General features: G+C 46.9%; 5 protein-coding genes across 5 annotated transcripts; 2 read left to right on the plus strand and 3 right to left on the minus strand.

Moving 5' to 3' along the window:
* Positions 1 to 463: 463 nt before the first annotated feature.
* LOZ57_003340 (uncharacterized protein) lies at positions 464 to 9,976 on the plus strand (the record flags this gene model as incomplete). Its single annotated transcript, XM_049252389.1, has 4 exons — positions 464 to 786; positions 845 to 8,562; positions 8,631 to 9,403; positions 9,464 to 9,976. 4 exons carry the CDS (start codon positions 464 to 466, stop codon positions 9,974 to 9,976), a joined length of 9,327 nt encoding a protein of 3,108 aa, XP_049108563.1.
* A 903-nt stretch (positions 9,977 to 10,879) lies between these two features.
* On the minus strand, positions 10,880 to 12,640 carry LOZ57_003341 (uncharacterized protein; the record flags this gene model as incomplete). Its single annotated transcript, XM_049252390.1, has 1 exon — positions 10,880 to 12,640. The coding sequence occupies one exon, from the start codon at positions 12,638 to 12,640 to the stop codon at positions 10,880 to 10,882; it is 1,761 nt and encodes a 586-aa protein (XP_049108564.1).
* A 989-nt stretch (positions 12,641 to 13,629) lies between these two features.
* LOZ57_003342 (uncharacterized protein) lies at positions 13,630 to 16,357 on the minus strand (the record flags this gene model as incomplete). The annotated part of the gene is made up of 4 exons (XM_049252391.1): positions 13,630 to 15,111; positions 15,170 to 15,574; positions 15,639 to 16,048; positions 16,183 to 16,357. 4 exons carry the CDS (start codon positions 16,355 to 16,357, stop codon positions 13,630 to 13,632), a joined length of 2,472 nt encoding a protein of 823 aa, XP_049108565.1.
* Positions 16,358 to 17,010: 653 nt separating this feature from the next.
* On the minus strand, positions 17,011 to 21,960 carry LTE1 (Guanine nucleotide exchange factor lte1; the record flags this gene model as incomplete). Its single annotated transcript, XM_049252392.1, has 3 exons — positions 17,011 to 17,261; positions 17,325 to 21,490; positions 21,566 to 21,960. The coding sequence occupies 3 exons, from the start codon at positions 21,958 to 21,960 to the stop codon at positions 17,011 to 17,013; spliced, it is 4,812 nt and encodes a 1,603-aa protein (XP_049108566.1).
* Positions 21,961 to 24,158: 2,198 nt separating this feature from the next.
* On the plus strand, positions 24,159 to 26,083 carry ARG1 (argininosuccinate synthetase; the record flags this gene model as incomplete). Its single annotated transcript, XM_049252393.1, has 12 exons — positions 24,159 to 24,398; positions 24,460 to 24,488; positions 24,548 to 24,556; positions 24,612 to 24,682; positions 24,742 to 24,757; positions 24,814 to 24,856; positions 24,920 to 25,047; positions 25,109 to 25,123; positions 25,180 to 25,421; positions 25,494 to 25,543; positions 25,600 to 25,610; positions 25,672 to 26,083. 12 exons carry the CDS (start codon positions 24,159 to 24,161, stop codon positions 26,081 to 26,083), a joined length of 1,266 nt encoding a protein of 421 aa, XP_049108567.1.
* Positions 26,084 to 26,188: the final 105 nt, after the last annotated feature.

The following is a 26,188-nucleotide window of genomic DNA, read 5'->3' on the forward strand; positions in this document are numbered from 1 at the left end:
CATCTCCAGGCAGTATCCCACAAACTGTCTCAACTGTGGCTTTGTTTGTCAATGCGGGAAACTGAACATTGCAGAGATATTGACGCTGCGATATCGCTGCCCTGTACATGGCTCAAAACAACTGCATATTCTACACCATGTCCTACAAGTTTCCCAGACACTCAGGCGTCTTCTTCAACGCTTTGTTGAGATCCCCCGCCAATCAAAGGGGAACAGCGAAGCAAGCTGCCGTGTTCAGAGAGGTTTGGCCGATGGGTCAACTCGTATTGTTTACATGAGAATTCTAACGGCTTCTTCCAAACGAAGAGGTGAAAACTTCCGGCTCCTTACTATATTTACCTACCTTATGTACGTATTGTTTAGAATATTTTAAACAGACTCTTTTTTGTCTTTTTTCAGGATTTTTTTCAAGTCAATTTATATGCATCAGCTGCATTTCTCTTAGCTTGGCGTCAATTGAATCATGTCTGATGAAACGTTAGGCCAGGTCTTCAATCATATTGTTTTTCCACCCAAACTTCCCGGACAACAAGATGCATCACCCGAGAATGTAAGAGAAAATCTAACAAATCGTATAATTGATGCGACTTCAATTCTCAAAAACAATTCGACTGCCGAATATTTACCTGCGTGGAGTCTGATTGAAGACTCGCTAAATACCTTCAGACTGATCAACGATGCTGGTTTTGTCAACCAGGTGGAGCTACTGGATGCTTTTAAGCTTTTGCAGCCGCACCATGCGATTATTTTACACGTCGTCGACCAAAATGCTGGGATTCTCATACGGTAAGCGATACAAACCCCTATCTTGAAATATTTTTCTAATCCAGCACCTTCTTAAAAGTGAGGATGCCCCAAATGTTATCTTTGAAGCCTTTGAAGCGTCAGCCATGGCGGAAAAGGTTCTGGAATCACAAGCTGCCTTGCAGTGGGATTTCCCTGGGGCGACAGTCTCAATTCCTCGCTCTGAATTCGAAAATACCAGCTTTCAGAACAGCCTTGCTGTATTTCTTGAAAAGGCTAGTATAGAGACTCTCGATGAATTCGCGGCCAAATCACAAAAGGCTGGAGCGACCATTTTGGAGACTCGCGATACAACAGACCCCGCTCTTATCACACAGTTTCTTATGACGCTGTTAGAAACTAGTGGTAGTCGCATCTATCCGTCAATACTCAGAAAACGTATCAAAGATGACGTATGTTGGGACAATGCTGACCTTCCTTGGCGACGGAGCCCTCATTGGCTTGTACTTCGCGTGTCAGTTCAACGATTGTTATATTTGACTCTTGGAGATGAAATTGGCCGCGCACAATACAAATTTTTGATCTGCGCTCTTCTAGCCCGACTGCTCAATGATTCTGCCAATTCTTTAAGTACAGAACTTTGCCATTTCCTGAAAGCAAAACTGTGCCGTCGCCTCGCGAAACTTGAAGTGGACAGGGAGAATTCGGGCCCACGTGCCCGTCATGTATATTCACATCTTTTTGGTACGATTGGTACTCTTTGCCAAGAATCTATTAAGACCGCCACAGCTGCCATAAAAGCCCAGTGGCGTGCTTTTAGGACGAACATTCGCCGTAAAATACCCAATCTTCCCCCCACTGCTAATGGAGAGGACTTACATCTTACACTTCCTAATTGCGCATCTTATCTTCAGAATGTTCTTAACCAATATCCACCAAAGAAAGACCCACCAAAAATTGGGGACGAAGCTTTATTTACTCCCAAAATTGAGAAAAATACCACGGACACTCTTGGTGAATTACTCAATATTTACTTTTCGCTCGCCGATATGGAGTTGTCCATCGAACTTCAAGATAGAGACGTGCCAAGCTCGAGAAATGCGTGCGATCGCCTATGCATGAATCTCGCCAGTCAAAGCAAGACGTATTTAAAGGCTGTTGGAAACGCCTACGATAAAAATCCAGAGCAGTTAAGCGTTTTCATTCTTAATATCTTTGACTTATGGGTACGTATGGACAAATGTGCCACTGTTTTGTACCCTCTCCTCAAAGAATATCACCCATGCTTCCACCCCAAGATATTCGATGTACTGCTGTTATCATCGTTTGAAGACATGAAGCGGCTACAATATATTCAGTTATATCTCCACCAGCGCTGCACAGTTGCACAGCACGGTAATATGACTATATTGGATGATCCAGAGCCTGGATGTTTTGTTGATCGATATTTTGACCTGGATGATGCTGCTGGCTTGCATACGCTACAGCAACATATTGAGGCCGCATCTCTCGCCTCTCGAAGGAAAAAGGAACAAGAACTTGCGAATGTGAATGCTAGGTTTAAGGATCTGACGAGGATGAAACAGGAAAGTGTATGTACTCAACGGCGGAACGAGGACGGTTCCCACAAAATCAAAGGCTGCAGTCACTGCTATTATATTCGACAGCGCAGACGCCTTAAGATAAGCATACATGAGGATTTTCTTCCTTCTGAAAAATCAGAGAGGAATCGAGCCAAGCGACGTGCCATTCTCTTCGAGCTTGGTATCCCTAAGACTTTTGCTTCATATCGGAAGCTAACATGGGATATAGTCCACCATCTCTGCTCCAAAGCCATATTTTCAACAACGGAGGCCCCGAAGATGCTACTTTCAAAGTACATTAATCTTAAGAGTTTTAGTACCAACAATTCGAACTGCGAGCTTTCTTTGGCTTCGTCCACAAAGTCTTATTTAGGAACGCACTATAACTGGAGAAAATTACCTGCGGCGGCATCTAGTGTGCTTCTGCCCTTTGGAATGGCTTTCGCATATTATGATTCGGTACTTAATGTTTGGATAAAAGATCTACTTCGCTCCATAAGCTTGGTACACCATTTTGAGATTCGTTTACCTAAACATCTACCATTCTCTAACCTTTATTCTTCTTCCGCATTTGCTCCTAATGGGTTGGGGCCGACTTCCTATGAGACTATCGCAAGTATGAATGAATGCCCATACCAGGTATCTATTCACGAGTTTATGGCGCACCAAAATCTTATGTCAGGCAGACATCGACGATGGCTATCTATACTTGCCGAACTCGGCTCATCAAATTTGAATTTCAGCTTGCAGGACACTACTGTACTTTTTCATCACCTCGCGCTACAAGCAGGACCCAGAGTAGACACAGATGTACTCCGGGCAGTTCATGTTGTTTTTAGAGATAACAGCTTCTGTAGCCGCTTGATACAGGAAATTGACAAACACATTGAAGCCGTCTCTGCAAATTGGCGTGAAAGCAACTATATGGAAACCTTACTGACTCTCGCTATTCGCGTACGCACACTCTGTCCCCAGAAAATGCAGTCCTTGGCAAATCTTCTTCTAATAAAAATTCGCCGAGTGACATTTACGTGGGTTACACTCCTTCGTGAGGAGGCAATCGAGGCGGAAGAGGCAGATGTAGCGGAGCAGGCCGCCCGATATGGTTTCTTGGCAGCGTTATTATGCCGCAGAACATTTGTCCTCCAAGCATACGGCAACATAGCACTGGATGCAGAGAGCTTCGAATGTTTTATCGGGGTTACCCTTACCATGCAAGAGAATCTTGTAGAATTGGGTAAATTTTCTACGTTAACACGAAATTTGTTGGTTCGGGATATCAAAATGACTTTTCGAATGAAAGCCATGCTTCGCCAGTCTGTTTCACTGTACCCAGAAAGTCTTGAATCCGCTCTTAAAATGGTATGGCCAGAGGCCGAAAAATGTTTTCGAGCGTTCACCGAGTGGCGTTTTTTGCCTAAAGCACATGAATGGTGGGTCTCAGCGTCAGTCAAGCCGATAAGATACATGAAGTCACAGGTCATACATTTACATCTTCTTCAAGGGCATCTGATTGTTGATGGAAAATCACTGGGGAAATTGCCCGCAGATATCAGGGACTCAGCAATTCTGAAAGAACTGTTTGGAAACCAGCGACTCCGTGCTCTTCCCTCGAATATACCTGGAATGAGCTACGTGCTTGAGGGTCGCAAAAATAACTACCAGATTCACTTAGGATATCGCCCGCAGGGACTCGTAATGCAGGCTACCTCGTTGACTACAACACTAGAGCATATTCCTCGACATGTTTTTGGAACTGACTCTAATTTTGACCTCCCTGATTCCTTGGTTTCCAATTGTATTCATTGGTTGGATCTAAATTCTGGAGTTCTAGAAATAAGACGCATGCCGTCTGTTTGGAAGAGTAGGCCCGGAGACTGGAACCTCAATTTCTGGGACCGAAAGGCATATCGGCGGACAGTTTCTCTAATTGATCCGCATAGTAAACTCTTCAAGACAGTAGCCCAGGTTTTCAAGGGTTTTGAGCTGCCTCAAATGTTGACTATATTTCAACCTCGTTCTTCTCCTCTCTCAGTGGAGTTAAAACGCATGAATCTTGATTTTCATGTTAATAAGTGTGGTCTCCTTCAATGCAAGCAGCTATCTTCTGAAATTGACTCGAACCAAGACGCAGGGGTTCTCTATGGATTACAGAGTATGCTTGTTCTCCGGGATACACGCAACCGTTCTCAACGCAGTATCATTGCCACTCATGGTAAGGTTAATATTCAGCGACTGGGACCACATGTTAGCGTTCAATTGGAGAATACTGGAAGCTACTTGAGATATACAATTGACGATGTACTCGGGCGGTTGCATTGCCTTCCCGAACCCCGAATACTTTACAATAAAGCGCAACTACATGCTTTTACATCATTTGTTTTACCTGACCCTTTAACAGGCCGTACTGGAACGGAAGAAGCTTTGCATTGTTTGCAGTCAGGATATTGCCAGCCCTGGTGCCCCCTAGCGCGAGATATTATCGACATACTAAAAAGGCTTTCAGAGCTAACACCAAAACGACTGTATTACCCGAAAAATTTAAAATGCCAACAAGTTACAGCCTGGAATCCTCATTTAACGACATTTATCCAACATGATGCGTACCAGCCTATCATTGATGCCATTTTCAAAAAATCAGAGCGATTACTACCGTTTTACGGTGACGGGTCAGGAAGTGTGCTCACTTCATCTTTGCCCTTCGATCATCTCCGAGATAGGTCTCAATGGCGCCGATCACTCTATGAGTGCTCTGATACATTGTGTACAAAGCAAATCTCCATGCCTAATTCACATTATCATAGCCGAGATCGTTGGGTGACTTGTAAACGAACTTTGAATGTTCGTGAAATAGCTACTTTGCTACGTTCACAGCCTTCTTTTGCATGTGAGACGGTTGATCTAGCAAAAATACTGGAACGGTGGCCAGCTATAGGGGGATTTGTTAAGGAGTTCATGCCACATCTCATACAAGATTGTTTAAATGTCAATATTGCAGAAGAGTGGGGCAGCCTGGTTAATCTCTGTAGGAATTGTGAGCTAAAGGATTTTCATCGACTTGCCTTCCATTTGGCTTTGATTGCTTTCCGCGAAGACGCTGATATCAGAATTCTAAGGACGTTGATTGCCTTTTTTCTGCTCGATGATTTGAGAAGGCTGGATTGCCCTCCATATGCGTCATTCACTGGGTTTCAAATGAACGAAAAGCCATCCTCGGACGTATTGACAAAGCTAATCAAGCCGTACTACAAGGAGTACTTGCGTCCAGTCACCCCCAAAAGCGTCTCAAAGAGAGCCGGCACAAATCACTTGGACTGCGTACTAGAACATGAGAAAAAGTGCCACTGCGAGAGTGAGTATTTCGTAATGTTTCTCATCGACCAATGGCCCACACCAGCACCTTTTACTACTGGCTTTCAATCCTCATATTTGGAAATTGAGAACTCCCTTGAAGCGGTGCGCCCAGAATGGGGCCGCCTCTATGAAAATTTGCAACTTTCTGAACACATTTCCCAAGTCCAGGCGATTCTCGACCGTTTTTATCGCAAAGATCCATCCAGGCCATATGTTCCTCCAGCTCGATCAAGAATATATTTTGAAGTGCAGATGAGACAATTTACCGGTACACCCCGCCTGGCGGATGACTTGCTATGCCGGATAGGACCTAAACACGACGAAGACGGCGATTTTAAGTGTATTGACCCTTCTGCATATTTCGAAGCGCAACACTCGGTCAGACCCTTTCCACGTGTAGTGTTCCCAGATTCTGAGGTTAAGGAGCTTGAGAGAATTATCAAAATTTTCACTAATTCAACTTGTCCTGTAAGCTCAAGTTATGGCCGAGACTTGGAGGAAAGTATCACTGCCCTGAAAACTAAGAAAACGGAGGAACATAAGGAGCCTCTGAATATTCATTTTGATACCCTGATCCTAAATGCTCGCAACTTGGTACGTCGGTACTATATGGAAATATGTATTGCGCTGTCCGCACAGGACGAAAGGTATCGGTGGTTTCAACTGGGTAGCCTTTGGCCACGCATTACACCTATCACAATTCTCGAACGATTGCGTTCGAATTCCCAGCACACCTTTGGCCAGAATATGAAAGATTCTTTCATAATATATGCCAAGGCTATCAACAGACTACAACGTCTTCTTCGAATGAAAGATGCCTTAATACGGAAGGACAGAGAAAGGCTAATTCAAGAGTATAACAATCCTGGGCATATCAATTGGAACCCAAGCGCTTTTCCTGACTGGCTGCTCTTGGAAATAGATGCTAATATGCAAATTCGAGAAGACCAGGTAACTGTTGCTTTAGAGATGGTATCGCCTACATCGGACGCTAATTCTGTTCTCCAAATGAATATGGGGCAGGGAAAGACATCTGTAATAATGCCAATGGCCGCTTGTTTACTTGCTGACAGTAAAATTCTTGCTAGATTGCTTGTCCCTAAGACACTGTTATCCCAAGCAGCGCAAACTCTTCAGTCTCGACTTGGAGGACTTCTAGGCAGGGAAATCACCCATATTCCATTCTCTCGACAAACTCAAACGACAACAAAGGTCATTGAAGAATATCAACAACTTCATAACAATGCACTTCGAAACTCTGGTATCATACTTGGTGTACCGGAACATATCATGTCTTTCCAGCTCAGTGGTTTGCAGCGACTTTCAGATGGTAAAGTTGGCGAGGCGATGAAAATGATGGCAGTTCAAAGCCAGATGGAAATGGTGTGCCGTGATATCCTTGACGAATGTGATTTTACTTTGGCTGTCAAAACTCAACTTATTTACCCTAGTGGGTCTCAGTTAGCAGTTGACGGACATCCATATCGTTGGAAGGTGATTCAAATTGTTTTGCACCTTGTTACACATCATCTGCCGCACCTTAAAAAAGGTTTTCCACAGAGCATTGACGTGGTCAAGCGATCTATGACTGGGTTTCCAGTCGTATATCTTTTGAGAAATGACGTTGGCGAAGCCCTTGTTCAAAATATTGTGGATGATGCCAGTGATGGTCGCATATCGCTGCTGCCCATTCATAAATGTACGGCTAAACAGCAACAGGCTATCAAAACATTCCTTTCTCAAAAAACGGTTGACCCTTGGGTAGCTAAATGCATATCAGAGATGTTTTTAGATTCACTTCCCACTAGACAGACGATCTATTTACTTCGTGGTCTGCTTGTCCATGGAGTTTTGTTGTTGTGCTTGAAGAAGAGGTGGAACGTTCAGTATGGGCTGCATCCAAAGAGGGACCCTGTTGCTGTACCGTTCCATGCAAAGGGAGTCCCATCTGAGCAGGCTGAATGGGGCCACCCTGATGTGGCTATTCTATTCACCTGCCTTTCATTCTATTACCAAGGTCTCAACCATAACCAGCTGAAACAGAGTCTGCAAGCCATATTAAAGTCTCATGATCCTGTCACCGAGTACGACCGTTGGATACAGGCTTCACCAACTCTACCAGAGGAGTTAAGGCACTGGAATCTTATCAACGTGGATGATGACAAGCAAATTGAACAGATATGGAGCAAATTGCGTTTTACAATCGTTGTTATTAACCATTTCCTTAATAATTGTGTTTTCCCTACACATGCCAGGCAGTTCACTGTCAAACTACAATCATCAGGCTGGGACATTCCGCTATTTCCTTCAGAGAAGAGTCGTGAGAAGCTCTCTGAAGCTGCACTACGGAGGAGACCCGGTATTACCACTGGATTTAGTGGCACGAATGACAACCGAAGGTTACTTCCTCTCACAATCAAGCAACACGACCTCCCAAGTTTGACACATATTAATGCGGAGGTATTAACATACCTTCTACAGAAAAGAAATCGTGCATATATGCTTGCAATTAAGCAGAACAATACACGCTTTTCAGAAATTGATCTCCTTCAGCACCTGAATGACAAAAAAATCCGTATTTTAATTGATGCAGGGGCTTTTATTCTAGAAATGGATAACCAAACTTTAGCAACCAAATGGTTAGATATAGACAATGAGGCCCAAGCAGTTGTTTTTTTTGGATATGATAATACAGCTAGGGTTCTGTACAAGAATGGCAAATGCATTCCCCTTCTTGCAACCCCATTTGCTGATAATCTAGAAAGCTGCTTAGTTTATCTAGATGAAGCACACACTCGTGGGACAGACCTCAAACTTCCCAGAACAGCTCGCGGCGCCTTGACCTTAGGGCTCAACCAAACAAAAGACCATACTGTTCAAGGTATGTTTCATATCCTCGCTATTCCAATGACTCTTTCAAGGCACAAATATACTGACACATTTTTCTAGCGGCTATGAGACTGCGTCAATTAGGCACGACACAGTCAATTACATTCATTGTACCTCCCGAAGTCCATCAGTGCATCCTAGACACCTGTAAACACCACTCAGGAGATATTCTTGATTCATCACACATTGTTATGTGGCTTCTTAACCAGACATGTGTCTATAATCAAGAGCTACAGTCGTTGTATCTTGCTCAGGGTCGCGATTTTTGTGAACGAAAACGGGTGGCAGCAGAATTTGGAGATCTCTTCACTAACCCTGCTCACCGAAAAGCTTTCTTAAAGGCATTACAGCAACCAGAACAGCAAACCTTGGAGCATCTTTATGGCCCAAAAGTGCAAAATAACAGCAATTCTTTAATGAAGCTTGGTGGGATCAAGCTTGACAGTAGCATTAGAGAGATTATTCAGGAGCTACAGCGACAACAGCGGGAGTCCATCGCCGACCACACTCCCTCCTTTTATTCAGCACTGGAGGAAGTCGAGCAAGAACGTGAGGTTGCATACCAAATTGAAGAGGAGAGAGAAGTACAACGTCCTCCAAGAATGTCAGCTTTAAGCTTTCCCGGACTGCACGGCTCCATTCTACGCTTTGCCAAAAACGGGATCTTAGAACTTTTTGGTGCCTATAGAAAGGCGTCGACCCTTTTAAACTCTACGCAACTCGGTATGAAATATGAAATTGACGCTAATACTCTGCTTCCTCGCCTTTATGCGTCAAATGAATTCTTTAGAACGGTGAAACTGAAAGATGGCGATAAGAACGACACATTTACGGTAAGTGACGGAAGCTATTAGTAGAGGGGGGTCGAAATAAGCTGATAATTTCTTGCACAGCGGTCTGCAAATTGGATTCTTTGGAGTACGCGATCTGAGACTGCCATTGTGATCATTCCTGAGGAGGCAGAAGCCCTTATCCCGATTCTTCGTAGAAGTTCACCTCCTCACGTACACTTAATTATTTATGCAGCGCCTGTTACAAAACGAATGGTGAATTTCAACAAGCTCAACTACTATGCGCTGCCGAATCTTCCTACAAACTGGATACCGCCGTCGTGGCTTCCGCTAGAACTAGGTTTTCTTGCTGGAAGGCTATACTTTCAGTATCCCGACTACCGTATACTGCAAGATCATCTCCGTCTGGGGCAAGAAAGAAACCAGGACGGAGAACCAGACACAGCGGTAGATAGGCCAAGCCGAACGCCACATATCTCGAATAAGAAAACTTTGGATTTCTTGCAGGAATGGGCGACACTACGCCGACAAGGCCAAGATCTGACACATACCCCCATGGGCTACGTCTGTCAAGGATGGGAGATACGCAATGATCATCCGTTCTTTGCTGAGTGAAGTTGATTCTACCGAGGCGGCTGGATTGAACTGCAAGAATTGTGTGTATAGGTTACTGATAGTCTAGGTATCTTCAACTCCAAATAAGCTCCATTAATACATTCATTTATTCATTAAATATTTCACCTTCTTGAAACAAAATGAGCATCACAGTTTATCTACGTACTCGCAAAAAATGACCAACTTGATGGATCTAGTAATGTAGGAAGAGGTTTCACTGTAAGTGTAGTCCGTTATCTACCAGGCATCCTTTGAGAATCATAACAAGCCATATCTTGACGAAAAAAAGGTCTCTGCTAAAAATACAAAACATCATCGCCGCTTTGAACTTTTTGCATCAAAATACCCAAGTTGAGATGTAGCTGCCTGGCAGTTTTTAAAGTGAAAATGAAACAATTTATATTATTCTGGCTGATAATGACAAATTTCTATTCGATTCGGTATTAAAAGGGGTTGAAACGAGCATATCCCGAGTGTTAACAAACCAGCTTCAGAAGAACTTTAGACAAGACCAACTAGTTAAGCTAAAAATAAAATCGCTGCAAGTATTATATACGTTGTATAATATTTATCAAACAAAGCATCCAGCTGACTATACCACCCAATTGACAAAAACAAAAGTCAAGAGAAAAGACAGTAATAAGTATGGCGAGGGAGAGAAAAAAACAATTTATTAAAAAAGAAATAAAATGATGCTCCTATCAAACACCATATGAATAAAAAAAAGATTCAAAAACGCAAAAAGAAACTGTAAGTGGTATCAAAAGCTAAAGAATAAATCAAATCATATGCACAAATGCCAAGTATACGGAGTACTTAAGTTTAATGACAAAAATGCCCCCCTCCAAAAAAAAGGGTAGGGTGACGCAAAATGAAAAACGTCGTGGCATTCAAATGCTTTTTTTAACTTTGCTGAACCATGTCCACTAGGCGGGGGTCAGAATGGCTAAGTTTATTCGTCGAATCAAAGGAAATGTTACTTGAAACATCATTTGGGTGATGGTAGCCATTGGTATAGGGCACATGAGTCGAGTGACTTCCACCCTGAGAGCCAGCACTATGCTTCCTTGGATCTTCCTCTAAACGATGACTAGAGGCATCATTCCCGGCACTAGTATTGGTAGCAACGGAATTTTCGCTCGAGTTTCTATTCGTCCGGTATCTTCCAAGAATCATGAATTGTCCGTGCTGGTTATGGTCTGATGTGGCAGAGTTGGGCTCATCCCGGTGGCTAGATTGACTGGTAGTGCGTTCATCATTACTAACCAGTGAGCTAACGTTCATTTGGCCACTGGACCTGGCGGTATCAGGTTGCGGTGCTGGTGTATCGGTTCCATTCTGTGACAAGGAGCCATTTCGTTGGCGCGAATTACCAAGGCTCCGCCGTCCCTGTTGCTGTGACCTCGCAGGAGAAGGATCTGTGGATCCGGCGTCTGACAGATGAGAAGGCGGAGGAGGTACTTGCTGATGAGTAGTCTGTGATTTTCGTTTCTTGGGGGAGTTCTGGTATTCTGAACGCAGATGTGATGCTGGGTGGCCAGTATTGGGAGAAATATTTGGACTCTTCCCGGATGGTGTATTGGGGTTGGAAGGAGGGACCCAGTGGTGAAAGTATAGAGGAGATGACTGTGCCTGCTGAGCTTCTTGTTTAACGGACCCGGCTTGTTGCGATGTGCGGGAGCTTGTTCCAGATGGGACTCGTGCACCCGAAGTCACTGGTGGGTTCTGGACATGCATTTCAACAGAATTTATCCGGGAAAGAGGTGCTGTGGGTTGCGAAAACGGTGCTGCAGACACAGTGGCTGAGTGATCGGGCGGGGAAATACGTGTATATGGACTCTGCGCTGGGGATGGCGGGGTTTGCTGCACAGGTGGTCGAGTTACAGCGGGGACGGATCGGCTGGCAGCGTAAGGGTTGGGTGGGATCATACGATTATCTCGAGGTACTTCCAGATTAGATTGTTGCGTCTGAGCAAGTGACTGTTGAGGGAGTGGTTGAGCAGGTAGAGGCTGGGATGAAGGCCGTGGCTGTGGCGGCAGCTGATTGTATTCCTGGCGTGGCTGCTGCTGTTGCGCAGGAATGACTTGTGAGTATTGCTGAGACTGCCCATGGGATGGAGGCTGTCCCAAGCCTGCGCTCATTTGGGAGATGTATTGTTGCGCCCACTGTAAGCTGCCACCGCCCAAACCGGTAAAGATGAACGGGACCATGTACGGTGGCACGCCGGCCTGTAGAGAATCCCGCAGCATCGACTGCTCCACCTTGCGCTGGTCGAGCTTTAAGCTCTCCTGCTGCGTCCGCTCTTCTTCTTGCCTCCTCCGATCCTCTTCGGCCTTGGTCAGAAACCATAGCCGCACGCATTCTTCCGAATTCTGCCACTGCGAGGACGGGAGCTGGGCGACAGTCGAGGGCACCTGGGCCATCGCCGGGAGGGTCATTGTCATGGGCGGAGGAAGGCTTCTATGGGCTGAATCTGCGGGGTGGTCGTGCGGGGCAGACGTGGGCGCCATTTGCTCGTGTCTGTTCATATACAGGGAGGACGGCTTGGAGCTTCGGGGGGTCGAGGCGGCGGAGGGAAGATTCCGAAGAGAAGGCGAGGAAGCTTGCGGCACGGATTCATTGGTAGGCCGGTTCAGGGACGAGGGCTTGAGGGTGAGCAACATGAAGTGGGATGGGAGCTGGGAGAGGAGTTGAGAAGCAGCCAGAGGCGCTGGCAGGGACAGTCATATGGCAGCGGACGCCGCAGGGCGAGAGGCGGGGACGAGGAGGCGCGGCGGTCAGGGCGGCGGCGTCGGGCGGCCTCCAGGAGCGGGCGAGACGGCCATGGAGGATGGAGCTGCGATGAAGATGAAGCCGGCGAGAGACGACACGCCGTGCGTTGCAGGTTGGGATGAATGGCACCACGTATCGGAACCCGCACGCCGGCCAGATTTGCGCGCAGCGCAGGTACCAGTACATTACGCAGCCCCCATTTCCTGATTCGTCGCCGCAACTAGCGTTTCCCCTTCTGGGAAGGCACCAGGGCATGTCCAGCCGACCTGCGGGCACGCTAGGCCGCTTCCGGGCAGGCCCAGTCGTGCCGGCTAGCCGCTTCGGGCAGGGATGACCCGTCGAATGGCGTGTCGCTCCACGCGCGCCACGGCCGCCGGCGACGCTGATACTCCAGCTCCAACAGCGACTGTCTGAGCCTCCTCCGGCCGCGCGAATTCTTGCAAGTTTTATGTTCTCAAACCCGCTCTTGATCCTCCAGCCTACCGAAACAGCCTGTTGCTTTTCTTGGTGTTCGTCTCCACAGCCACATCGCCCCGTCCGACCAATCACGCTCGCAGACATGCGCTTAGCCTCCGATTCCTGCTGAATGTCCCACGCTATGCTGTCTTAGGAAGGTCAACAAGCGCACACCGCGCCTGATTGGACAGGCGGTTCACACCGGGCCAATCAACGCCCGCGTCTCACAACGTCCGCTTTGGAACCTAGGTATCTTCAATTGTCGGCGCTAGCCGTTTCGGGCTTCTTGCTATGGATGTGGATGCATGTACGAAGCAGTATGTATGTACACAAATTATGCAGTCTCGGCGCAATGTCTACCAAGAGCGTAGGTATATACGAGCTACAGTGAGCAGGCGTGCGTAAAGACAGTGCCAATCCACCCTCAGTTTCTATCAAACCGTGCCAGAAATTCCGTCGGAACCGTGGGGATGTACTTTCTCTCCCGATCTCGATTGGTTCCTCCAAAACCCGCCCCGTAGCTAACCAGCATGTCCGTGCTGGTTGGAAGCGAAAATGGTAATGTCATTGACGGATCAAATAATAAAGATGTGTGCTCCGAAGTGGTATTGAGGGGCGGTGGGGATGTTTGCAAAGGAGCTTGTTGTTGGGGTTCAGACGCCGCTGGTGGTGTCTCAGGTCTTGTTGGTTCTGTTTTCGTGGCGGTGGGGGGTGTTTCTCCGGTCGCCGACTGTGTTGTTGGCGTTGAACTGTTTTCCGGTCTTGGAAGAGAAGATTGATATAGGAGAGACGGATCGTCTTGTAGTAAAGTTAGATATTGCATAGCGTTCTTCGGAAGCCCCTTTTCGCCCACTTCTGATCTATAGAGCTTCACTGCGTGAAGCATCTGGGTAGCTGTCAACCGCGGCAATTGCTGCAATGTGGCAATCAAAGACTCCAGGTCATCTCCCAGAGAAGAGAAGCATTGGAGCCACTGAAGAAGCTCAATTACAGGCTCAAGGTGTCTGCGAGCTGCTTCAACTGTGCCTTCGCCCGTGGAAGTGGTCGATCCATTTTCATAGTGTTCGGGCTGCCGGTTATTAGAGCGGGCCCAGTCCTCTAGTGCCGATACGTTCATCCGTATTTGCATGGCTTTTGTGCGTGCGAGATAGCGTCTCGTGGTCATGATTCGGTTGAAGAGCTCGGCTCCCAGCCAGTAAAGTAATTGAGAGAGGATTTGCGCTGTAATGACGGAGTGGACATCGTAAAGGTCGAGCACAAAAAGTGTTGAGGAAAGTAGCGATGTAATATTACGCGGAGAGACTTCTGCGCGTCTCTTCGGCGAAGGTGGCCGATACCTCTTCTCAAGGGGTTCTGGCTTCACCTTATGTCGTGACCGAAATATCTTCCATTCGTTTTGGAAATGAACATCTTCAAAGCCGGGTATCGTTTCATGCTCTAACATTGCGTTATCAAAAAACTTATCCATTCTGCGTTCTGCATCGCGGATAACCAAAATAAATATATCATTAATCAACTCTGCAAGATGCAATTGGAATTCAACGGTTGCGGACACCAATTCGCCATCTTTCTTTAAATAATGAAGCAACAGTGTAGCATTGGATATCCAAAATGCCAAAATCGTCATATCCCACTGGTGCTTCTCTACCACACTATTTATCCTCTCAGTTGCCGATACTAGCAACTTGGCAAGCAGCTCGGGGCTGGCATGGTAATGGGCATATCGAGCACAGAGGAATAATACATTCGCAGGAATGGGTTTCTGAGAAGGGGATCGTTGTGGTGTCATTGTGGTAATCACAATATTGAGTATCCGATCTAATTCGCTTTCCTGGAAAACGAACATTTGGTCGTGGAGGCAGCGGTCCCAAATAAATTCTTGCTGGTCTTCAAAATCATCAGGAGACTGTCCCATAAAGTTAGCCAGATAGAGAATCATAAGGGGGAGAGTGCAGTGGCCATACATCATGTTTCTCATCAAGGCCTAAGCTGGATAGATCCACCTCTAGGTTAATCGCACTCTCTTCCATCATCATCCTTCTTTTCATCTCATTTTCCGCCATTTCCTCCTCAAACCGGCCGTGGGCAAATCCAGAATCGTAGAAGTCACTCTCAATAGCAGATGCTCCGAAGTTGTAGCCGTTTTCTTGAAGATAGTTTGATATGTCTGTTCCAGGTTGAATAAAATCGAAGGCCGTCCCACCCGAGGAAGATCTGATGTCTGGAGATGCGCCGTAGTCGAGTAAGCTTTTTGCAATAGTCTTATGTCGGTTGGTCATAGCCCACATCAATGCGCTCCATTGATTGCGGTCTTGTTCATCAACACGGGCGCCATTCTCAAGCAGCGTCGAAACTACTTCATGGTGACCCTATCAGATATGAGCTTCTCATCGCACCAATTTCAACGTAGCTGTATCTCAGTGAACTACTTACGAAACAGCTAGCATAGATTAACGGTACGGTCCCTTCTTCATCAGGCAGATTCACGTTCACGTATTTGCTCGCCTCGCCACTTAATATCTTCTTCACCTTATCAACATCCCCATTACTCGCTGCCATGTTCAACATCCTTTGCAAGATGTCTCGTTTCTGTTCATCTGGCAACTTCTCATCTGCTACTATATCATCCTCGTTGGCCTCTACCGTCTCGGCATTCCGGTGCGCGGCCTGGGCTGCCAGCATCTCCATAAGTCGCGCATCATTATCTTCGGCGTGCCCATTTTCTGCCCGACTACCGTACCTCGTTCGAAAGAGAATATCATCGTCATGTGTTTGGTCATCGAGTGCAAGATTGAAGGTCAAGGGTCTCGCGGGCACAGGGCTGGTCAGGAACTGGGACTGGCCTGTTTCAATCAGCATTTAGGACTTTCACTATGGAGTATCGTAGATTAAGATCAATATTGATATATTAACATAATATAATAAGAGAGTAGTAAGAATGCGATGCAAGGAGCAAAATGCAGCGAATTCTGTTTACCTTGCCAGCCATCATACATCTCGGTTTCGGCAGCGTAGGTCGGGACGGAACGGCGGTCATCCAGGGACGTAGGGAGATCGTCAGGAAGAGTCCTTGGCTTCGGTTTAACGGTTTCATCTTGCTCGAAGGTATCAGCGTCCGGCGACACTTCGTTGCGTGGGCTGGCCGGATCCATCTTTTGAGCACGAGGCATCAACTGCTATCCGTGGCTGTCAAACGGATCCATAGGGCCTAGTGGTAGGCGGCGGCAAGGCTGCTGTATCTAACCGGCTAGCACCATGGAAGTATTAAATATGGAATGTGATGTGCGAAAGAGAGCCACAAAGAAGTTGTTGTTAGATTTGCGTGGACCATGAGTTGCTGGCAGCCAAGTTGTCAGACTGCAATCTTGACCCCGCTAAAGTTTTTCATTGTGATGTAACTATATCACTATGGTGAAATCTACAGCCGTACGAATTATTCAGAAAAATGACAGCATACTACCAGAAAGATCGGAAGTTCTTGAAAATTCTATAATGGCGTGTCTGCGTTAGGCAGCGCCAATAATAGTGACATTAACCCTTCAGATATATACAGTTCAGACATGCTGCCCCTAGGCTAGACTCCAAAAACGCACTAAACATTAGCCTCTGGAAATGGTTTCGCTAGGGTATCAAGATGTATAGATCATGCATAAAATCCTTCGAAGAAATACTAGCCAAAGAATACGAAAATAGGAATAAAGATGAAGGGTGGTGGCCGCAAATTTCTCGGTCACCAAGAATAGTCGTAGAATAAGTCGAGCCAGGGAATAGGAGGAGGAAGTCTTAAAGAAGTGACATTGAGTGGTCATTCAAGTGCCTTGCTGAGGGTGATAATCTTATCGTCGGTCAAGGCTGCAACCCACAGGCATCGTTCAATGATACCGTGAACGGGTTCAAATCGGTACTTTTTACTGGCATCCGTCAGCCGAAGTAGGTTTTTCACAATCGCTGCAGCGGTACGGTAGCGTTCAAAATTAACTAAGGGTTCGCCTTCGCGAGTGCTGGCAATTTGGGCTGGCTTCTGCGCATTATACGTAAGGTCCTGGACATAAAGGCCTATGAAGTTCCAAAATTAGCAGTGCAAATAATAATTAAGGAATTTACGGAACTTTCACTCACCGACAAATGGAATACAGCCTTCTTGAAGGTTGCTAGTTTCCATTTCTAACCGCAAATTATGAAAGTTTCGTGTGGGCTGTATGAGGAATTCCATCTCTTTAAGCAATTGCTTCTCACCCTCAGGGACAAGTTCCCATGTCTTAACAAGTCTAGTGCAGTCAACTGAGCATAACGCGATGGTGATTTGTAGCATTGTGGCATAGTTCCGAAGCCTTCGCGAATGAACTGCCACATGAATGAGTTTAATGATAGTATTCGCCCGTAACGCCCTGTTCATGGTCATCACGATTTCGGATACGGCCCACTTCACCATGAGGTTGAATCTTGCAACAACCAAATCAATACCTTTGCGATCCTGGTCTGCCAGATAGGTGACCCAATTGAGCGTTGTTTGTGACGAATGGCTCCATCTCATATCTATTAGATCTTTCCAGTCGATCTCCCCGAGAGCAGCCTGTTCAATAATAGCAAACTGGTGTGAGAGAAGCTCTGAGTCATACGCAAGAATAAAAGGGGTGTGACATGGACTTGTTAATTGTTCTGGGGGGTTCTGTGGTTGTGTCTCAAGGTTTTGTATGTTACTGGAATCAGAGCACATCTGTTTGGGTTCCCCAGAATCCACAGCAGGAACCACTCTAGTGGGTGAGAAGTTGGGTGTTGGGGGCGCTTTTTGAATGCCAATTGGGCGCAAATCGGCTGGCATGGGCACAAGCCGTCCCAGAGTCATTGGAGGAGATGGCGGGTCAGCAAGAGGGTGAGTTGGAACCCCAAGAGTTGCAAATGACATTATTGGAGACAAGGCGGCCCCATGGCCGTTAGACTCCTCAACGCCATCAATAGCATCTATCGAAATTTCCGACGATAGTTCTGAAGAATAGTCTTCCGTTTCGAATTCATCATCTACCAGAACGACGTTTTCGGCGTCATAGTGTGTCGTGGCGCCTAGCTGACGAGGATATTGCTCCATACTTTGTGTCTTCTCGACAATTTCAATAGATAGCGAAAGCTCTGTATCTGGTGACATGACTTGCTTCTGTTCACAAAATCGAGAGTTATTCGAACTGGAATCGTCTAAACCTGGGCTTTTCATGGACTCATCTGCTAACCCACGTTCAAGTAGTGGAATTGAGCAATATGAATCTTCGGAGCCAGCACTAGAGTTAGGTTGAGTCACTCCAATATTTGGTTGGACGGGCATAGCTCCCAGGGGTTCATGGTTGCCGTTTTCAGGGTCACGATTTGTACGGCCCTTTTGTCCATGGATGGGCGGGCGTTTAGGCCACCTGCCCTCCAATTTGAGCAGCGTGGACTCAATTCCTCCATCCTCATCGTCAGGGATCCCCGCAAATTCGGCGATTGTGGCCTCGAAAGATCGCCGCAGACAATGGAATCCATCCAAACTTCGACGTTGGAGTCGGGCACCAACTCTCAGATTTTCTTCGTTTCGTTTATTAAATTCGATTGGTTCAACCATCTGAAGCATGGAGCCTGTGATCGAGGGGCTTTCGGTTCGGTCACTGATGAACGGTTGAATTTCCGAAATTTCGAGTGTATTTTGCATTTTTCGCAGGTCTCCACCTCGTCGCCGACGAAGCATTGGGCCAGAGGGTTTACATGAGCGAGTCTTAGAATTGATGGACCTGCTTGAATGCTTGTGGTCAGGAATTGGGCGGTGGGCCGTCATCACGCTCTCGTGAGAAGTACATCTTCGGAGCTCAATATTGCTGTATGGAAAGGATCCCGATAGTTGGTCCAGAGCAGTTGGCTTGAAGGCTCGGGCAGAAGGGACAGGTGGAACAGAAGGGTTATACCCCTCCCTTATTGGCAACGAAAGATCATGTAGCAGGTTATATTCTGTGTCTACCAATGAGACTTCCAGCCCACCAGTCATTAATGGTGCGGCTGTACGTGTATCGTCCACTATTACAATTGACTTGCTTCCAGTTGTCAATTGACTTGGAATACTATCGCGTCGCGGAACTTTAAGATGGCCTGAATGGGCAAGTATTTTGTTGGAAATCGATGTGCCATTTTCTAGAGCAGACGGAGAAATACTCTGACCTATACAACGACTCGAGCGTTCCGATTTTTCTACAAACTCTTGGTAAGAAAGGTATGCATCTTCGCAGAGCAGGTCGATACGCGTATTGCTTTGGAAAGCCATTCCTGCCTTTCTTCTTCCGTAACCATCGGGAAAGAAGGATACATTCCTTGGAAGAGCAGACGTCTTCCCTCGTATTTCATTTGCAGTAGTGCCGCGTGGTAGACAATGTTGCCCAGATGGTCGATGGTTCAATGCTCGCCGAAGTGTTCCAATCCAGTTCTTCACAGTAGGCCCGGGAGATTTAGGCGCATCTGGCGGATTCTGTGGGTCCACTTTTTCCGAAGCTAAAGGCGGTGCCTCGAGACTAGGAGATGGAGGGCCAAAAGAAACAAGAAAAGGGTCGGGCGGGCCGTACACGTTTCCCCTAATAATATTTTCCGTGTATTGAGGCATCTGAGACAAAGGTTGTCCTTGAGAATCGAAACTTGAAAGCGGCAGCGAAACCCGGCCATCACGAACAGAATCCGAGAAACTTCCACTGCGCTTATGGGAGTGCGCCGGTGTACGCCAACAAGGAGGCGTGGAAGGGAAGGTCAATTGGCCAGGTATATACGTCGAAGATATCTTTGGAGAAGGCAAAACTACCTGGTATGGAGCTCTGGCAGGATCTGACTCAGGCGACTCCCGATTGGCCGTGGCGTGGGAAAAGGGGTAAGACGTCGGCTCTAACGTACCAGGAGAGATCGGAGAAGCTGGCTTTTCCACACTCTGCCAACCAGCACTGTCAGATTTACATGGATCACTACCTTCTGCAGAAGGGGCAATTGGGTGTACCGGGAGAGCAGGAGACTGATGCATCATCAATATAACTTCAGATTGATATCTGGACCCTCCTTGATCTGATCCTCGAGCATCCACTTCATGACCATCGTCAACACCGCCGGGTACAACAAGATCATCAGGATTATTCAGATCGAGATTTTGATGGCTGTCCCAATAAAGTGAGCATCTACCATTCCAGCACTTCTTCAGATCTATCAATATCTTAAGATCACTGTTGCTGTTCTTGCTCTCGGACTTGACTTCACTATACATACGGTTTAGTCGGTCGCAGAACTGAACGCGCAGGTCGCGATTAGGGGCGAAGTCATCAATAAAATAATTCAGGATCCAATGTCTAAGGGCTGCAAAAACGCGGATTCGAATGATTCGGCCGTCTTCTTCAGGTCGGTTGATTGCCCATTCTAGTCGTGCTAACAGAAGCGACAATAAATTGCTGTGAGAAAGATAGGAGCGGAATGTTAAAAAGAAATCCGAAACCAGTTCATAATCCATGAAGGAATCCGACGAGATCTGAGCAACAATGCGGGCTGGTGTCGCAGCGGCAACATGCGCGGTGCCCTTCACGTAGCGTACAACAGAGGGGTCATCCATAATGCTCAACAAAGCGTCAAAAATTGATGGCTCTATAGGCTCTTTCAATTTGTAAAAAACGGCACTGGAAGGAGTAGAGGGGATATTTATTGAGCTCAACGCACGCGGGGAGGGAAATAGAGGCGAGCCGAATGAAGATAAATAGTTTGACACCATTTCGCTCGGTAATGGTGGCAGCTCCAGTTCGTCCGCCTTCGCCAAAGTAGAAGGCCGGAAATTATCTGACACCGAAGTTTGAGTATAACCCGAACTGCGAAGCACCGGTGTGCCTCCAGATGTAAACCTAAAGCCACCAAGTCGATAATGCGGTATGGACACAGTCAGCGACGGAGTCCCGAGTTCATCGACTGGCTTGCATCCTTGGTCATCATGGCGCTCAATAACAATTCTCAGCTCACCCCGATTCTTTGGATGCGACGATTCTGACTTGTCACCGATTGTAGAGAGCGAATGCCGCCTACTCAAGTGAGACACAAGGTAGTCAGAGTTTGCGCCGCTTGACTTAAGTATATCGTTTCCTAGCATATCCTTTCCAGAAACAAACTGTTGAAGACCAGATAGCTGTGAGCTCGATCCAAGAGTATATCTAGGCTCATCACTAGATATCAATTCCCTTCCTTTCCCAGCATGGTCTAGTGGTTGAGAGTGTCCGAGCGAATGGAGACCTTGCTTTGATATTGGTACTGGTCTGTTGGCGCACGCAGGTAGAGTTAAAATGGGAACGGCATATAATATTTAGGATTCAGATATTGGGGAAACATACCTTAGGTAGAGTTTACCGTTTTGACCCACGTTTCCTACAGTAAACTGCCGTCCCTCACGGCCGCCGGCCGCCGTCATGCTTTTTGAAAGAGCATCCTGGCACGGCAACTGCCTTTGTAGCCTCTGTTTTATTGCCTCGTTTTTCTTCCCAGCATTGAACGGGTTAATTGTCTCCTCGAGGGCTGGAATGAGAGTTTTAGAACCGTTTTGGGTTTGGGATACAGAATGTGACCTGCGAAGACCGAATCTTCCTATTCGTGCGGGATTTCGTCTAGGAGAATTTGGTCCGGATACGGCGGGCTCACAAGGGGCAGGCGACGACGATTGGTCGGATTTGATGGCGACCATAGAATGGGTGCCTGCCATGAATGACAAGGCTTGTACCTCCATACTCATTGCGAAATCACGGTTCCGGCCCAACAGATATTTTAGTATGCCAGAATCACTGCATCAGACACGCCAGATTCTTACACCTGCCTGGAGGTCAAGAGAAAACATGAGAAAAGGCACAACAGTTGGTTGGACGAAACGCGAAATGGGTCAAATATCACATAGTCGGATGGCTCGTGAAACGTTTAGTATTTTCAGACGAAACTCTTTAAGTAATATTGTCAGAAACCTGGTATCGTACGATGTATCACTATGGGACGTTGAACACAAAGAGATAAAGAAAACGATGCCAGGCTTGAAAGTTTTGATAGTGCTTACCAGGACTGAGCCGTTCCAAGAGATTCTCCGTAGTTAGTAGCCAAAATATTTCCCGCATCAATGACAATGAGAGGGTCGTTTGTTACAAAGATGTTTTCGAAATTCAGAGCGGCACTAAAGGTACTCAGGTTTCAGCTCCTCGTTGAAGACTTGTAGGTCGAAGCGGAGATGTGAATGCTCCAAAACTCCCAAAAAGGGAGTATAGAAGTTAACAAAGACGGCGCTTTGAGAATAGGAGTGCCGACACCACACATGGAATTTGGATAAGGAGAAATAAAAAGGCCGAGGAAAATACTCAGCAACGTTCAGCATACGCTTCTTCGCTTTCACCCGTTCGCGGGCTTTAGCCAAAGGCGCGGCCAGAGTTGCTTTTTCTTTTCTCGTCTGAAGCCAAAAAACCACATGCCTAGCTGCTTCTCGGCACCGGTAAGGTTGCCCAGCCCCCAACTCAAAGCAGCCATCCTGCCAATGAGACCTGGAGAAACAGGATTTGGTTGGTTGGGCCAATAGTGGTTCGCTCCCTCTCAGAAGTAAGGCTAGAATCGGCGACTTTGCGGTTCGTTTCGAGCCGCAGGATGCGCATTAATATATCAGCAAAGGCTGGGAGAGAAGCGCGTTCTCTACTCCGTATGGTCATCAGGTTTACAATTCTAGTTAGCGCCTACAAGCGAGCAGCATATAACTTTAGTCGCTGAACGCTGAGAAGGTCGGAGCCCGGAGCTCTGGAGCCCGGAGTCTGGAGTACGGTGTATGGGATTGATGAGGATTGGGCGGCGCCCTTGGCGTCAATTGTGATCCACTCGATAGAGGGTCAATAATATTTCAGCGATGTCAGCGTGCATGACGCATGGAGAAGCCTTAAGATAAGCGTCTCCGATAGGGACGGAAAATACAGCCGGGTGGATAATATTATCATAACACCTTCCGGTAGGACGGGACCAGACTCATCCTAGAATTGGAGGTATCTGAATATCAACACCAAAGCGCTTTTTTTTCTTGTGGAAGAACGCTTCGCAAACGCCGCGCCGCCCGTTCTTGCCCGAAAACACGGGACGTGTAGCTTCGATGTAGTTAGTTAGTTAAACTACGGAGTATGATGCAACGGTCGCGTCAGAGAAACTGCAGGGACGTGGTTAGGTAAATTGGAGTTACTTCAGCACCAGCTTAATCCATCTCGCCCTAGCAATTATTATTATTGAACAGGGTCATGAGCTTGATGCCAACGGTGTGATCTGCCAGGGTTCAAACCTTGTTGGGGTGATTTCCATGGGTTTGTTGACATCTTGTATACTTTTTTTGTTCGCCGGGAGTTTCATACATGGGCTCGGCGAAACGGTGCTCTGGGTCAGAAAGTTATTTTTCTCCCATACAACTCCAGGCAGCACAATATGCAGGAAGAAACAGGGCTGTGGAGGATACGACTCTGACGAGAAAAGCAGGACGGCATGTGCCCCATTGATCCTGCTCTCCCACACCCAAGGCTGGGGCTTGGATCAGACGTAGCGAGAATTTGAGGTGAAAGGTCACCCCGGGCGGCTCGAGGGTCGTGCAGATCGGCTCTGCAGGCGATGTATCTCTCCTGGTTAAGTCTTGTTGTGGATGAAGAGCAAGGCGAGGGCGGCCACAACAGGGTCGACGACGGGCCTCGACTCAACAGGGCGAAGGCGGGGTTCACGGCGGTGAGCCGGCAGCCGTGCACCAATGGCGGAGGTTCTAACTAGCCTGAGCCCTAAACCCTAACTGCTCCCGAACAAGGGTCCGCTCCCGCCCGCCGTTGTCGTCCCCGCGGTTGTTTTGCTGGCGAGACTCGGAACCCAAACCAGCACTCGACTCGACCTGCACGGCTAGTTCGCTAGTTATCTGACCCCAGCTCACCTCTCTGCACCATGGCGACCAAGGAAAAGGTTTTGCTTGCTTACTCCGGGGGCCTGGACACCAGCTGCATTCTGGCATGGCTCATTGAGCAGGGCCATGAGGTCGTCTGCTTCCTCGCCGATGTAGGCCAAGCCGAGGACTTCAAAGAAGCTGAGTGCAAAGCATTAGCCATTGGCGCGAAGAAAATGGTAGTGGAGGACCTCAAGCGTGAGTTCGTCGACGACCTGTGCTTCCGCGCCATTCAGTGCAATGTGAGTCATTGAGCCTCAGATAGTGGATATTCTATGAATGACGGTTGATAACCGAAAATAGGCTATTTGGGAAGATAGATATCTTCTTGGGTATGTCCATGACTTGATTACTAGCTTGTTTTGGAGTAGGGTAGCTAACAATGATCTAGAACGAGTCTGTAAGGATTTCTATTAGACTATCACTTCTTGAATGCCGGCTTATTTCCAATTCAGTGCTCGCCCCGTTATTGCTAGAGCTATGATGCGTGTTGCAAAGAAGGAGAGCTGCACAGCTGTCAGCCATGGTAAGTATTTACCGACGTTATATTAATTTCGACGCTATCTAATGCGATATTCGTTGTAGGTTGCACGGGGAAAGGGTATATATTGAGCAATTATTCGTCCGATGTACTCTCCTTGTTAACCATATTTGCAGCAACGATCAAGTCAGATTTGAGCTTGCATACTATGCCATCCAGGTGGGTTTTCGGCCTCTTTTCCTTCGCCCTCCCAGAGGAACCTGTTGAGCTGATATCTGGAAGCCATCTATCAACGTCATCGCCCCATGGCGTCTTCCGGAGTTTTACAATCGCTTCGCTGGCCGCAATGATCTTCTTGATTACGCTTCCAAACACAATATTCCAGTTACATCTACAAAGGCAAAGCCATGGTGGGTTTTTATAATCCATCTAGTTTATAGGGAATCGAGCTAATCTTTGATTTTGTAATAGGTCTATGGATGAGAAGTAAGAGAGCCCAATATAACATTCAAAGCTGTCCTTTCCTTGCTGATGACGTTCAGCCTGGCCCATTGCTCCTACGAAGCTGGTATTCTAGAAGAAGCAGATGTGACTCCACCAGATGATATGTGGAAACTCACTGACGACCCACGAAATGCTCCAAACACTCCCGAAGATGCCACAATCTTCTTCGAAAAAGGGTTGCCTGTTGGTGTGGTTCTAGGATCTGATCCAAAGGCCGGAAATAAGATTACCGATTCCTTAGAGTTGTTCACTACTCTCAACGAGCTAGGTCGTAAACATGGTAGGCATCTCTGCATCTTCCTTAACTATTGTTTTCAGTTAGGCAAGTCTCCCGCTAACGCACTGTCTGCAGGAATTGGTCGTATTGATATCGTGGAAAACCGATACATTGGTCTCAAATCTGTAAGTACTACCATTTTAGATCTAACTTCTAGTTTTAGTCACTAATCCGTTTACAGCGCGGATGCTAGTAAGAAATCCAAACATCTGTCAGACAAAACAAAACAAAACAAAACATTGACATCATTTAGTGACTCACCTGCCATGACAATCCTCCGTCTTGCGCATCTTGATCTCGAAGGTCTTGTCCTCGACCGCGAAGTTCGCCTCCTCCGTGATCAATTCGTCACCATCACTTGGTCCAAGATTCTCTATAACGGTTTGTATTTCTCTCCTGAGCGAAAGTTCATCGAGAAGAGTATCCTCGCCAGCCAGGACGACGTCAACGGCCAAGTCCGACTTCGTTGTTATAAGGGCTCCGTCAGTGTACTAGGTCGAAGCTCTGAAACCAGCAAACTATACAGTCCCGAACAAAGCAGTATGGACAGTCTGGAAGATTTCCAGCCCACCGATACTACCGGTTTCATCGCGACCCAGGCAATTCGTTTGAAGGCCTATGGCCAGGCCGAAGCCACTGCAGGCATTGACCTTTGCAAATCTTAAACGAAAAGTACCACGGCGAATAGCTATTGGGAACAGCTCATGATAAAATCAGCTTATTATTTCGGAGTTTTAAGAATGACGGAGCTTTGGTCAATAAAAATAGCT

This window comes from Ophidiomyces ophidiicola, assembly GCF_022830035.1.
Source record: "Ophidiomyces ophidiicola strain CBS 122913 chromosome Unknown scaffold_11, whole genome shotgun sequence".
NCBI classification, from domain to species: domain Eukaryota; kingdom Fungi; phylum Ascomycota; class Eurotiomycetes; order Onygenales; family Onygenaceae; genus Ophidiomyces; species Ophidiomyces ophidiicola.